Source organism: Leguminivora glycinivorella, chromosome 1 (assembly GCF_023078275.1).
Source record: "Leguminivora glycinivorella isolate SPB_JAAS2020 chromosome 1, LegGlyc_1.1, whole genome shotgun sequence".
Classification (NCBI taxonomy): Eukaryota; Metazoa; Arthropoda; class Insecta; order Lepidoptera; family Tortricidae; genus Leguminivora; species Leguminivora glycinivorella.
The window spans coordinates 5844943-5860063 of NC_062971.1; the positions used below are offsets into that span (position 1 = coordinate 5844943).

The 15121-nt window shown below is 37.6% G+C and overlaps 1 protein-coding gene across 1 annotated transcript in view; it reads left to right on the forward strand.

The window, feature by feature from the left end:
• Positions 1 to 15121, forward strand: part of LOC125231011 (F-box/LRR-repeat protein 7-like) — a 127419-nt gene that overhangs the window by 108246 nt on the left and 4052 nt on the right. Inside the window, 2 exon segments of the mRNA XM_048136349.1 lie at positions 6202 to 6347; positions 8966 to 9139. Of these exon segments, the coding sequence (XP_047992306.1) occupies positions 6202 to 6347; positions 8966 to 9139 (320 nt within the window).

Consider the following 15121-nt stretch of genomic DNA (forward strand, 5'->3'; position numbering starts at 1 on the left):
ATGATTACGTTTATAATATCTGACGGGTGTCGTTATAATAAATAACAAGTCAAAGAACAATAGAAAGTTTAGTTTAGTTTAGTTTTATTTATTTCATAATGATAAATTACATTATAAATTATGCTATGTTAACCTATACGAATTTACATTATGATCGTCAATATAATTATTTCACATACATTCATTCAATTGTATAATATCAATAATAATAATAATCAAAACAAAAAGAGTTAACATAAAAACGAATTCAAACTAAAAAAAATTAATACATAATGGAATACATTTCAAATGAACAAATCTAATAGGTGGGTATAGATATCTCATAATAATGATCGTCATATTAAAACTAAGAGCATTAATTAAGAAAATCACAATGTCAAATAATATAAATTTGACATAACATAGGTAGTACTGTCAGTTAATACAGTTTTAATTATAAATTCATGTAATCATTCACTGAATATAACGGATTATTCAATAAAAAGTTCCTGAATTGACGTTCAAATGCTTCGTCAGATATTTCAGTTCGTATTTCGGCGGGTAGGCGTTCATAATAAGTTGGGCCTATTACACGGGGATTCTTACATGAAAGTGCCATGCGACGCGGCACTGTCCGCAGTCTTCCCGTCGATCTGATTTGTTTGAATCATCTGGCAATCGTGTTAACTTGTTGACAAAAATGGACCTAAAACAAAAGTTATTTTACAAAACCTTATTTTTACTATGATCAGAAATACAGATCAGTATAATTCAACTTATATGGGCCTATAACCTAAATAAAATAGCTTGGCATTAACTTTAAATAAAATTAGACCTTACCCATCTTTACAGATAAAATAATTAAAATAGCTTGGCATTAAAGAAATAATAATGATAACAGAATAAAAAAAAAAAGACTTACACCGTGCTTACACCGTTCACCATAGTCGTGTATTTGCGATGGTGCTTAAATAGTTGTTTAATATAATATGTATAATACGTTACAAATGGTAAATAAATAATTAGGCACGATATTTCATTAATGACGGGTTATTTGAGTATTTAAAGATTCCGCAGATGTGTATACTGCATAAATCAGAAAAATCTTAAATATAATTACTCAGTATAGCGATATATTAATAAGTGACGACAATAATTTATTTAATCATAACGACTATCAATACATTGTGACTTATTAAATTGATTACCGAACCATAATAATTTTACCATAATTTCGAAGACAGTCGAAATTTTACGTTTCTAAAGAAAGTGTTGCAAGTTTCAGATCAAGGACCCAGGAGCGTCCAGGTGAAAGGGCCAGGGTTGGTATTCATTTACCACCCAGGAGTGCCCAGGTGATAGGGTCGGGGTGTAGATTCACTTCCGACCCAGGAGTGCCCAGGAGAGAGGGTCAGGGTAAAGATACCTCTGTTTCGATCGTCGACTGAGTCCTTAAATGCTGGCATGGTATGCGAGCTTGCGTCTGGCGGCGCAATATCCGGCGTCCGTGATGAGCAGCTGCGGCAGCAGGCTGACAGAGCTTGGGTGGCCCATGATGCTATTGCCCCGTAGCGGCACGGGAATTCCGTTCAATCATGTGATGAGGTGGTGATATCATAAAATCGTGTAAATATGTTCTTTTTGCTTATGTTTCGCGAGTGAAGTGTGCAGTGAAGTGTTGCATTGTTTACTGAAATATGTTTATAACTTGTGAATGCCTTCTAATTAATTTAATCATCATAATTTAATTGGATGTAATGAATTCAATTGGATGTAATGAATTTAATTAAATGTAATGAATTTAATTGGATTTCAATAATTTAATTGTATCGAAGTAAATCTTATTCATATATTTATTTTTCACAGGCCTAGGTCTGATTAATGCTCTTTCTTTACACTTGATAAGGTTTATAGAAATATTTAAAAATCCATTTTTAGTATACGTAAGTTATAGTTTTATTATAATTGAGAATTACTCTCCCATAAATAAATAATATTTTGCTAATATCAGTCTTACAGCATATCGTAATTATGTGGTAAAGGTATCGGTATGAAGTGTTATATGTTTTGTATTTCTATTGTTTAAGAATTATTTCAAATGCATATTATACTACACTTTTTTTTTGTTGTATAAACTGGTATTGTCTTTCTTTTTAATTATTTCATATTAAGCTTTGGCGAAGGGTCTCGCCTCGAACAGGATGGCCGAGCTGTAAGAGTAATTATTTATTAATGCCTCATATTTTGATTTATCTTACTGTTATTTATGATTAAAGTATTAAAGAATATCAATTGACTCATACTAGTCACTGGTTTCCGCCATGTTGGATTGTTATAAAAATGGCGGACATACAGTGACGGTGCCGAGTTCGAGTACAGACGAGTTGTAGTGAAGATGTCTTGAATTATTATTGTAAATTGGTTGTTAATATGTTTGTTATAAGCGAATAAAGTAAAGTGATGGTACAAGTAATAGTTTTCATCATCAACCCGGTAATGTCCCCAACACTCCTTGCTACCCTTTATTACGCAGAACACGTCATCCACGTACCTCTTCCAAATTTTAACGGGAACTGGGGGCGCAGCGAGGGCTTTGTGCTCAAAATGTTCCATCCAGATGTTAGCCACAACTGGTGCCACTGGACTGCCCATCGCTACTCCCTCTGCCTGTATGTAATATTGTCCGCGAAACAGAAAATAATTTGTAGTGAGGCAGTGTTCGAGAAGCTTCACGTATTCTGATGGGATGCCATTCTCCTGCATCATATTTCGTACTACCTCAATGTAAGTCTAATGAAAATAACCGTGAATCATTCAAAACTCTTAATTGGGGGGACCCAAATTCTGAAAATGCTCTAATAATACAGTGCTTGGCATCCGTTGACTCGTTGGGTGGACGACATCCGGAAAATTTCGGGTTACTACTGGATGAGACTAGCTGGAGGAGGCTGGCGGCGTATTATGCTTCCATCAGTTGTATCACTTATCCACGTGGATAAAACATCTGTCACTCACACTGACATAGGTACTTGCCAAAGCGTGATAGATACTTTATGCACATAGATAAGTGATAATTTTTTTTTTGCAAAAAGATCATTTTTGGCACAAGCTTTTATCGCCGACTGTACCTTTCTTTCAACAGTCATCTACTGCTCTCTGAGACGTTTTTAAAAACCCGTTACTAGATGGGGATACGACGTTTCATAACGGAGTTCCTATGACCACCTTTCTGCTCCAGATCAGCTCCGTGATACCATCATTTTGCATTGTCATGTGATTTACATATGTGTACAAAATTTCAGCTCAATCGGAAACCGGGAAGTGGGTCAAATCTAGCTTCTACGTTTTGACCCAAACTAACATACTAACAAGGCAAGTTGAATAAAAGCTTGTAAATAAAATTGGAAGCATACCTACGTCGGCAGGATCGGGACAAGTGGCGTACTAGAAGAGAGGCATAGGCTTAGAAGTGGGCGATAAAGGGTTGATATGATGATAATTTAAAAAAAATCTAAAGTTCTCATAATTCGGGAAACGCTCAAGTTACTATTGACTTATTATGATGTTGCTTACGTCTGCTATGTTTGCGCCTATGATGACCGCTTCCCATCTAGTGCCTTGTCTGCATATTTGCCGACTATCTGATAAAAAATAGCCGCGCAGTTAACCCTTTTTAATAAAACCTACATTTGGGGTGACCCGACACACTTATCCAGTTCATTTTTGGCAACTATTCAGACGGGTAGAGAAGAAACTCTTTGATCTGTAACTGTCTACAATTGGTAGCCGTTTAATATTCTGCTGAATAACGAAACAATAATGAATTTCAGTATCCGAACTCCCTCGTCCGAGAAAACCATACCTAGACAACTTTTTGCTAGATTTCGCATTATAAAATGAAAAAATGAAAATGAAATATTTATTTTTCAAGTAGGCATATTACAATGCGCATATGCTCTAACCCTACGCCTCAGCCTCGAGAAGATTTCAGTCCCCCCTCAGTTGGGAGGGGGGTATCCACTATGGGACCGGCAAGAAACTCGGCGGGCAACTTCTTTTCAAAATATTTGATGTGCTTTCTTATCTGAACTGTGTCCTCTATACATAATACAATTATTTTAATTGCTATTCGTTTTTTGTAGTTTCTGGTTCGGGCCATGCATGTTTGTCTGTCAAATAGTCCTCAACTCTGTAATAAGCCTTTAACATCAATGATTTTTTTAAGTAGTTCTTAAGAGCTGGGAGGGGTAATCTCAAAGCAGTGTCAGGTAACTTATTATAAAAATGAATGCATTGCCCAACAAATGACTTCTGTACTTCACGGACACGAAACATCTTTATGGCAAGCTTATTTTTGTTTCTAGTGTTATAATTATGGATATCAGAATTCTTAGTGAAACAGTCTAAATTCTTAACAACATAAATTATACTATCATAAATGTATTGGGAAGCTACAGTTAAGATATTAATTTCTTTGAAGAGTTCTCTTACTGATTCACGTGTTCCTAAGTTGTAAATAGAACGAATGGCTCTCTTTTGTAATACAAAGATAGTCTGTATGTCAGCTGCTTTGCCCCAAACCAGAATACCGTATGGCATTACACTGTGAAAATAACTATGATACACTAGGCGAGCTGTCTCAACATTAGTCAGTTGCCTGATTCTCCTAACGGCGTATGCGGCTGAACTTAATTTGTTTGCTAGTTTCCTTATATGAGGACTCCATTGTAGATTTTTGTCCAATGTTAAGCCAAGGAACAGTGTTGTATCTACCATCTCTAAGCATTCATCATTCAAAAGTATTTTTGTATCGATTGGTTTAACATTCGGCAGAGAGAATCGAATACATTTGGTTTTCTTAGAATTAAGAAGTAAATTGTTGACAGTAAACCACTGCAGTACATCAGCTAACGTGCTATTAATTACATTGTAATCCGTAGATTTTCGGTCAACATTAAAAAGCAGTGATGTATCATCAGCAAAAAGTACTATTTCACAAAAGTTTTTTACTATACATGGCAAATCATTTATATAAACCAAAAACAGGAATGGACCTAAAATTGAGCCTTGTGGCACTCCTAATTGGACTACAGTCCCGCTAGAGCGAGTTTTGTTAACAACTACTGTTTGTGTTCTATTGCTAAGGTAAGAAGACATAAAGTTTAGGGCATTTATAGACAAACCATAGTGTTCTAATTTCAAAATGAGCGTTCCATGATCCACACAATCAAAGGCTTTTGAAAGATCACAAAATAAGACAACTGTGAACTGTGATGTTGTTCCTTTCGAATCAATATGACGAAATATCGGCACAGCACTACAAACTAGCCATTTCATAATGTCTATTATAATTATACGTCCTATACTGGAAATAACTGCGTCCACACAGAGCGAGGCAATGTGCTTGTGTAGAAAACGGTCACTGTAGACTTGCCTCAGTCGAGGCCGGTTGCTTGGCTGAAGAAAATGCGCTTCCTCGTCTGAGGCTCTTCTTATATTGAGCCAATAGTTAGTTATCAGCCAATAGTAGAACGTAGGGTATTCCCTACATTTCCTCGGTGGAAATTCTCAGTTTCTCTGCACTAACTAGTTGTTGTGATCCTTGGAGGAAATGGTCTACATAATTTGAGTTGAAACCTTTGTCGGAACCCAAGTGAATTTTAAACTAGATGCATATTATGGTGAATTTCAGTAATTTGCTAGGAGTTTATGTTTATAATGGACTTTTGTTTTATTAAACATGGTAAAATGATTTGAAATTTAGAATTTGAAGGTAAATAAGCTCCTTAAATTAGAAAATATTATATTCAACCCACTGAAGGAGGAGGCCAATTTTCACTTTAATTTTTTTGTAGGTATCGTATTTGTACTCGATTTGTTTTAATCATTCGTACGTTTAATTTACAGATAGATATTTATTTATTCACTTGAGCATAATTTAGAAATTTAAAATGTGAACTCCATTGTTGATATCCGTAGCACGTAGTTGTCGAATTTCTGTTTATTTTCGATTAGCCGGGCCCACACAGAGCGAGCCAATGTGCTTACGCGCCAAAATTAAACGCAAAAGTGCCTCGGCCGAGGCAGGTCATACGGCCGAACAAAACGCGCGCGCTTTCTCGGCCAAGACTCGTTTGTATTAGCCGTTTGACTCGCTAGTACATTGTCTCGCGACGTCATTCTCTCTGCGTCAAAAACTCAAATAAAAAAGTATGATTTCAGATGGCGGCGTTCGGTGGATCCCTTCATACTGTGCGCTCAAAGAGCTCAGTGTGTCCGACTGTACCGGCGTCACGGACTTCGGTCTCTACGAGCTGGCGAAACTGGGCCCGGCGCTGCGATACCTTTCTGTGGCTAAGTGTACTCAGGTAAGATACCTTGATATAATTCACATCACATTTTAAAGTTAGAGGTTATCTTGAAATTTTTTGACGTTTTCATAGAAGGTGGGACAATAAGATGACATTTTAATGTAAAATACCCACAACGATGAGAGTTGATTCGGCTGAGGGTATGAGTTAATTTGAATTTATTTTCATTACTGCCGCTGCAACTGTTAGTGAGATTTAACTTTTTAACCGCCTTCCAAATCTCAAGGGAAGGGGTTCTCAATTCGTCTGTTTTTTGACACGCAGAAACGTGTGCAATCGTTGCAACTAGGCTTAGAATAAATTAAAAAGTGGAACATTACTGCCTTTTGTGACACTCCAGAGACCGTGAGTTCAATCCACAATTCCACACCCAAGGCAGTAATTTTCCACTTGTAAATTGATTAGTGAGATATTCCACAAAACTGAAGGTCAATTATCTTGATTAATGTAAACGTACCTATTAGGTACTATTAATGTGTCCCGTCATCCCCCAAGAATCAATTGTTCCTTCCGGGAACTCTTCGGTAACGCATGTCAGGTAAATTGTATGCGATATATCAAAGAGGATCGAGTATTATAGAGAGTTACTGTCAAAGTAAATTGTGTAATCACAGTGCATAGACTGCCATCTCTTGACACAGGCTTAAAACTTTTGTACCTCAGTTTTGACAATATTATGGCCCATATTCTTAGCTTGATTGACACATAATATCAAATGTTAATATTAGCGCCATCTAGCTGAGCGTACCCCAAAGGTGTAATGCCATCTAGGTTACCGTACCTTTTTCTGTATGGTACTGAGATACGTATTTTTCTTAGACTTTATCTGTCTATACGGAGTTATATATGTCTTTGGACATATGAACGGATCTCGGCTGAAATAGATGACGTCATTAATAAAGTAGGCGCTCAAGGGGAGCCTTGTGCGAGCGTTAGAGGTTAGAGCAATGACTCAATTGAGGTGAAGAGCTTCTACCCTGAGCTTGACGTTTTAAAATATGTTACTCGACAGCGTTAATGCCACGAAAAAAGTTTTTAGTTTTTGCTCTAGTGGCTGTTTAAGGACGCTGGTCACTTTATATTCAATGACGTTTACCGATAGTACTACATAGTACTTATGTTCGAAAATAGTTACAGACACATGTGACACTCCTTGAGTTCCAGGCGTCCATAGGTTACGGTGACCGCTTTCCATCAGGCGGGCCGTATGCTTGTTTGCCACCGATGTAGTGAAAAACAAAACAGAAGGGCTACATGTATTTCACGAGTCCACGACTTTTCTCTTTCCGAACCGAACAGACTCTAAGCTATCGACTATCAAGAAACCTACATCATAAAGGTTATATAGCTTTTTTTATTAAATAATTGAATGCGTATTTTACTTTTACATAGTGATGGCGAAAATATTTTAACGTTTTACTGGATTACAACTGGATTAAGCTCTTTGTGGATACAAATTGTTTACCACGTTCAATCGAATGAAATACGTTTACAAATCTCTTTATTTATTGAAGCTTAAACGTCTTTATTCATCCACAACAACTTTTAATCGCTTTGGTACGGCAATTGATTAAGGTTTTATTTAATTAAATTAGTTTTAGGTCTTTGTCAAAGTCACGGTAGAGTTAACTGAGTCTAGACGACATTTTATGTCTTTAAAACTTGCCCGAAGATTGTTAATGACAAGAGTGGTCTAGTAACAGAGCGGTGCTTGTGGTTAAATCACAGACCAACCCCTATAGACATCCATTACAAGACGACTCGCGGTCGCCAGCCTTCCTAGTATTTGCACTGATATAAGCGCGGGCGCTCGCCGTGCCCGATCAGTATCGACCAAGTAACAGACCCGAAAGCAGCGCGTGTTTTTCGCACTAAAAAATTGGAAAAGGGTATTTTGAGGCCTTAAAGATGTCCACCTGTAGTGTGAAATGGTGTGGAAAGGTAACAAGAAGCTCAAATTTAAAAACAGACGGCATTACATTCCACAAATAAGTCATATTTATAATTTATTCTGAGCCGGCATAGGTCAACTTACATTGGCCACTTTCGCGTCAGTAGAGGGACAGTCATACTTCTGTCCCTTTTCATCTGGCGCGACTGCCCGCCGTCCTTGAAACGGCCAATCACAGTGCGCTTAACACATTCCCCGCCCGCTCCTCGCACCCCTGGCACTGGTGACTCGTATCGCGAACAAAATATACAAAATTGCCACTCTATAGGAGGTTCTCTGTGGGTTAAATGTATCCAAATGGCTGAATGAATCTGCACAGAATAGAAGCACCGCGGAAGCGGGGCTCCGTCAAGATAAAACGGAAAAAATATTGTAAGGTACAGCAGGCTAATTTCGACTGGGCGACAAATGCGACCGATCCATTTTTTTCCATGTTTTAAAATGTTTGCATTATCAAATTGATTGTCCACTGGTTATATTATATATAGCAAGCGTGTTCAGTGGATACATGTGGATATCAACTTAATAGTAATGGGAAAGAAAAGGTAAATAGGTGAAGTATTATACTAGTCATTTTGCGTTCTAGACCATTCACGAATTTCTGTCATTTCATAATTTTAACTTAAAAATGTATACTCGATTCAACAAAATATTTATTCCACAGGTGTCAGACTCCGGAGTACGGACACTAGCCCGCCGCTGCTACAAGCTACGGTATCTAAACGCGCGCGGCTGCGGAGCTCTGGGCGATGATGGAGTAGAGGCTGTGGCTAGAGGCTGCTCCAGGCTAAGGGCCTTGGACCTCGGAGCCACTGACGTGTCAGAGGCTGGCTTACAGGTAAATATAGAACGTGTATTCCACAGGTGTCAGAATATCGACACTAGCTCTCTGGTGATACAAGCTACGGTATCTGAACGCTGCGGTGATGACGGAGTAAGTTGTGGCTGTGGCTAGAGGCTGCTCCAGGCTAAGGGACTTGGATCTCGGGGTCACTGACGTGTCAGAGGCTGGTTTACAGGTAAATATAGAATCTCCACAGGTGTCAGATTCCCGAGAACGGATATTAGCCTGTTGCTGTTAAAAGCTTCGGTCAACACAAAGACAACGTACGGTACGTTTTCGCCTCTCAGTTCCCTGAACCTCAGAGTGCCCTGTGTGTACCCGGTCTTCGGTCTGGGCCAGTAGGTTGTAAGTTGGTCCCTTCATCGTGCTACGTCCGTTAACGTACTTTGGTGGACCGGATGGCCGTGGTCGTGCAGCTATAGGGATATTAAGAATGCCCTTTTTGCCTCATTTGTCAATTGTTTATTGCTTGGCTCGTCGATTGTGTCGTGTATTTGATAGGTACTGTCATATAAAGATGGTATCACTAAAATTATGCTTACTTATATCCAGCAGAATAGACCATTCGATTCATAAAACCTACTCCAAATTGTGAAAACCTACTCCATTAATTGTGATGATAACAGTTAGGCTCTGTTTAATATTTTAGGAAGAAATAAATAAATATTATTTTAATTAAATGCTGATAGTAGCTAGAAATGACGTCATTAGAGAGATAGTCCCATCATTTAATTTTTATAAGCCTCGATAAGTAATATAATATAATAAAGGCCCACTTCAGTTCCATGTCCACTCATGACAAGTATCAAATCTAATTTTAGAGCGCAATTCACAGTAGTCAGGTTTTTGTTTTTGAACTTATTTTTATTAATATAGTATAATTATGTAGATGAGTTTTTCGGATCTTAAGTGCGAAATCCAAGTTGATATTTGCCTGTCGCTTTTCGGCGAGGAAACCGGACTAATCCCAATAGGGCCTAGTTACTCTTCGAGATGGAAGGCAAACACTTTCGTAAAACTGGTGCCCACGCCAAATCTTAGGATTAGTTGTCAAAGCGGAAGCCAGGTTCGAATGCCGGGATTATGCAAGGAAGATGGAGATGATGATGAGCTTTTTAAGATATTTTTCAAGCGTTTAGAAGTTTTAAAACTGCCTCGCTTGTCAGTAGGTACTAATTATAAATGTTATATTAAAATGTTGTGTAAAATAATAACTTGATAAGGGTTTCAAAACCTTTGTTGTTTTCGTTGAAGCTTTTTGAAGTGGCGTGTCTTTCCGACGTATAACAACTTTAGCTTCGTTCCTTTGATTACGTTTTTACTTATTTAATATTAAAGCATTTTCATTAAATGTGCCTTCAGTTCAACAGGTGGGATGATTAAATCTGTTATTTGACCGATTTTAATGGTCTTATTTTTATTAAAAAATTACTTTGTCTAAATTAACTTACCTAAGAAAAAGAGGGCTAAAGAAAAAACCCCAAAATACCTTGTGACTAGGAAGGGTACAGGTACTAGCGGTCATCCGTACCTAATGGCAAGCTATGAATCTTCTTTCTAACCCCCGACGCAAAAACGACAGGGTATCATAAGTTTGACGTGTCTGTCTGTTTGTGTGTGTGTCTGTCTGTGGCATCGTAGCTCCTGAACGGATGAACCGATTTAGATTTAGTTTTTTTGTTTGAAAACTGAATTAGTCGGGAGTGTTCTTAGCCATGTTTCATGAAATTAGGTCCACTACTTATGCAGGTTTTTTTTAAATTAAATTTTGTGGTTAGGTTAATTAGAAAAATATATAAGAGACAGACACTTTTTATGGCGATGTTTTTTTACAATGTCTTATTTATATAAAACGTAGTGTATTTTTCAATTACTTTATCTATTAAGAGTTTTGAATGATTCACGGTTATTTTCATTAGACTTATATTGGCGCTGTCTATGCAACTTTAACATCCACCCGCCTTCGTCAGTTTTCCGTGATCATGATGCATGCAACTGCGTCGAAATATCGGGAGCTCGACAAAAATCAAAAAGGTAATCACGGTCTATATCCCGGTCAATATAAGTCTAATGAAAATAACCGTGAATCATTCAAAACTCTTATTGTAAACCGGTACGGGCCGGAATGTGCAAAACTTACAAAACAACTAGAACGCGCGCGGAAAAAGTACCATCGAGTGTGAATGCGACCAGTGGTAACGCTGAAAGTGAACGCAGCCGACGCGCGCGAAGGAGGGTAGATCGCGCGCTGTCTATGCAACTTTAACATCCACCCGCCTTCGTCAGTTTTCCGTGATCATGATGCATGCAACTGCGTCGAAATATCGGGAGCTCGACAAAAATCAAAAAGGTAATCACGGTCTATATCCCGGTCAATATAAGTCTACTTTATCTATTATTCTTGCAATTCTGCAAGTCATACTAATATTATATTATCAGGGGGCCGATTTTTGAGTCTCACTGTCACTAAAATACCGGTTGAAAACGGTGAATTGCCTATTATTTTCAGTGACAATTTTCTGAATTCGAACGCCGTGAGACTCAAAAATCGGCCCCCAGGTAAAACGACAGGTAATTCACTATTTGAGGCAAGCGTATTTATAAAAAAAGCCAGTGAAATTCAGCCTTGAACTGTAGCCAAGAATGTCTAGGTGTCAATCTTATATCGATACAGGCAAGCAGGAAAAACGGTAAACGTACTTACATAGATAACATATGCTACCAACAGAAGGTACCTACCTATCTTTATTGTTAGTTTTCATTTGTTACCTACATAATAGGTATAGGTATAAGTATGTGTTTATCTATGTACGTATGTATATCGCCTAGCACCCATAGTACAAGCTAGGTTGATCTGTGTAAGGTGTCCTCCAATATTAATTTATTTAGGTAATACCTATCCAAGAATGTTATACCGACTTTGTCATATTGTAAAATTGAGAACTTACTCGTATAGTAAAGGTACAATATTATAAGCAGTGTTGTCAAGCTGTAGTGTTACAAGAACTACGACAAAAGTAGATAGTAAATAATATAACAAAGGAATAGTCGGAGGTCCCAACAGTCACATATGTCACCTTTACCTGAAGTTACCCCTTTGTGCCGCATATTGAAGGCATGTGGTATTTTATATCGAAAGGTTCCAATGACGCGATTGCAATAAGGAATCTATACATCCTAGATTCCAACGGAGATTCTGAAAAAATAGTATTATAGTACTTATGGTTTTTTTACTTGTCGAAACTTCAAATGGTCTTATAAATTATGTACTGTAATGTGACTGTAATAGTATATTACATACCTAGGCCACTGAATTAAGAAATGTCTGAGATTACTTGTCTATAAATTGTCAACAAACATTGTTCTGAGGCTTTCTTATACTATTTTTCTGTTCGACGGAGCCGGGAGTCAGAAAATTCTTTTTCTACTCGTCGACTTTAATCTGTCAATTAGGACACCACAGACTAATTAAAAAAAAAATCTGCATCTTAAACACCTTTTTATCTATCGCGTTATCCACCAATCAGAGACAGGTATTACAAACAATTGGCTGCCAAGAAATTCGATGTTTGATACAACGCTGGACGACGCTATTAAGATTAATTTTAACTTGAGTGATTGATGAAGATGATGATGATGACTCATAGAAAAAGTATTGTATTATGTACAATAGTGATATAATTAAGCTTTTCACTATCGTACCGTACTATTAGGCCACTCAGCAAGCTTCGTTGCCTAAACATGGTACTCGACTGAAAAGCTCTGTTTTATATCACGATTGTATAAAATACTATTTTTGCATTCGTAAAAAGACCCTTTAGGCAAGGAACATTGCGTAGGTGCTATTTACTTGGTCTTCCATTTTGTATCAGGGATACATTCCTAGTTGTAAGTGGATGGAATTCAAATACGTTCGACTAGCTACAATACAATCCAAGCGGGATTCAACAATGAAACCCGGTCAATTGTCATATGCAAATAACGTGTATTGACATCGATACAGCCACTGTACATGTAGGTAAATAATAATCTCGCTACACAGGATATTTATAAACCTATGATGTATGGACGTGCAAGTCACTTAAGTGAAATTAAAATATTTATCAGGAATAAACACCAAATTTCATAAGAAATCAACTACATAAACTGAAATATATACATCAACAGAGGGAGCTGTGGTATTTGCCAGTAGTGAGTGCTAGCAATTGATGTGTCAAATATGCGCCAAAATTCGAGCAATCTGTTCATTAAACTCCAGAGATATTTATGAAATTAATGACCCCCGCCGTCCTGACGTCAGTTGGCGTGCATAATCAGTTCTAGGTTCTAGATAAGGTTTTTTTATTCTAATGTACCTACATATCCTTTAACCATAAGGTTTGTGTAAATATGTAATAGGAACGTATACTTCTTTATATGTTTCTCACTGAACTCAACTTGTAGTATTTGAGTTTCGCCTCATAGTCAAAAATGCCTTAAGGCATTATGTCCGCCTGTTGTACTTTTTCAATGTGCAATAAAGTGTAAAATAAATAAACCATGTAAATATTTAGGCTGACTTTCCAAGCAATCAAAGAAATACCTGAATAATATAATGCTCTCGCAACACAAAGGTCTAGCATACGTAGTAGGTACAGTGAGCTGCAATATTGCATGGAGAAATTATGAATGAATTCATTGATAAATTCGCCATGCACTTTTGCAGCTGATAGTACATAATACTTGCTAATACTGCAGGGAGCGCAAAACCTATTCGGAGCTAGTAAACTACATATGTACTTGAATAATGTATCATGTTGCATAACCTTGATACTTACGCCTTAGGGATTGCCTTCAGACTGACTCTGAATAATCTTGATCTTATTATTCCATACGTGTTCTTTGGACGTATTGGTTATCATGTAGCTTCACAGATTAAATACCTACGGAAAAAGTCTCTCATTCCATTTAGAGTGTGCACACACGGGCAACTTTTGGCAGCGACTTTTTTGTCGTTCACATCATCGGTCTATGGGCTAGTATGAAAGTGCGCACACGAAGCGACGCAACTTTTCATACAAATACGTAAGTCGCCGAGCAACTTTGTCGCCCGTGGGCGCGTACCCTTAGATATTTCGAATTTTTAACAGTGTTCTGAATTTAGTTAAGACTTAGTGCGTTTTCACATTATCCTATCCGATATCGGATGTCGGACCAATATATCATACATTACCTACAGGCGCCATATTGGATTTTTTCATTTAAATCCTTTCGACATCCAATATCGGATCGGAGAATGTGAAAACGGAGGTGAAAACGGGGGTTTAAAGAACTCGCGACACGAGCTTAGTTACACAGCCATTAAATTTTATCCCATGTAACACGATAAGTACAAAATGTAAACAAATGAACTTGTGTGTTTGGTTATTTTACTTGCGGAATAAAGTAGATTATAGTCAGTAAGTAGTTACTGCATAAGCTGCAGCCCCGGACATCAGGGACGCGCAATTTGCTCATGGCACACCGGCTCTCAATAGTAAGCTGCAATGATGTATGCACAATCTGTGTTCCACGGAAATGTATCTACCTATCGATATACTACAACAAGCCATATCGTCACTACTTTAAAAAAAACTTGTATCTTCGTCTGTCAACGAAAAGAAAATTGTAGTAAGTATGTATGGAATGCATATAGACTTACTGCGTTTTAACTTTGAGGAACAGCGTGAGATACGAGATTTTTTAAAAGTAGTGACGATATGTAGCCATATAGATGGCGTCTATGGCATCGTAGCTCCCGAACGGATGAACCGATTTAGATTTAGTGTTTCTTTGTTTGAAAGCTGAATTGGTCCACTATGTCGCTGTCGGGGGTTTTTCAAAATTTTAATTTTGTGGTTAGGTTATTGCAAATAGGTTTTAGGACCCAGAATTTGCCTCTTAAGGGGTTTGTTTATCAGGCCAAATATCTAAATGATCTCTTGACCTCTTGTATAT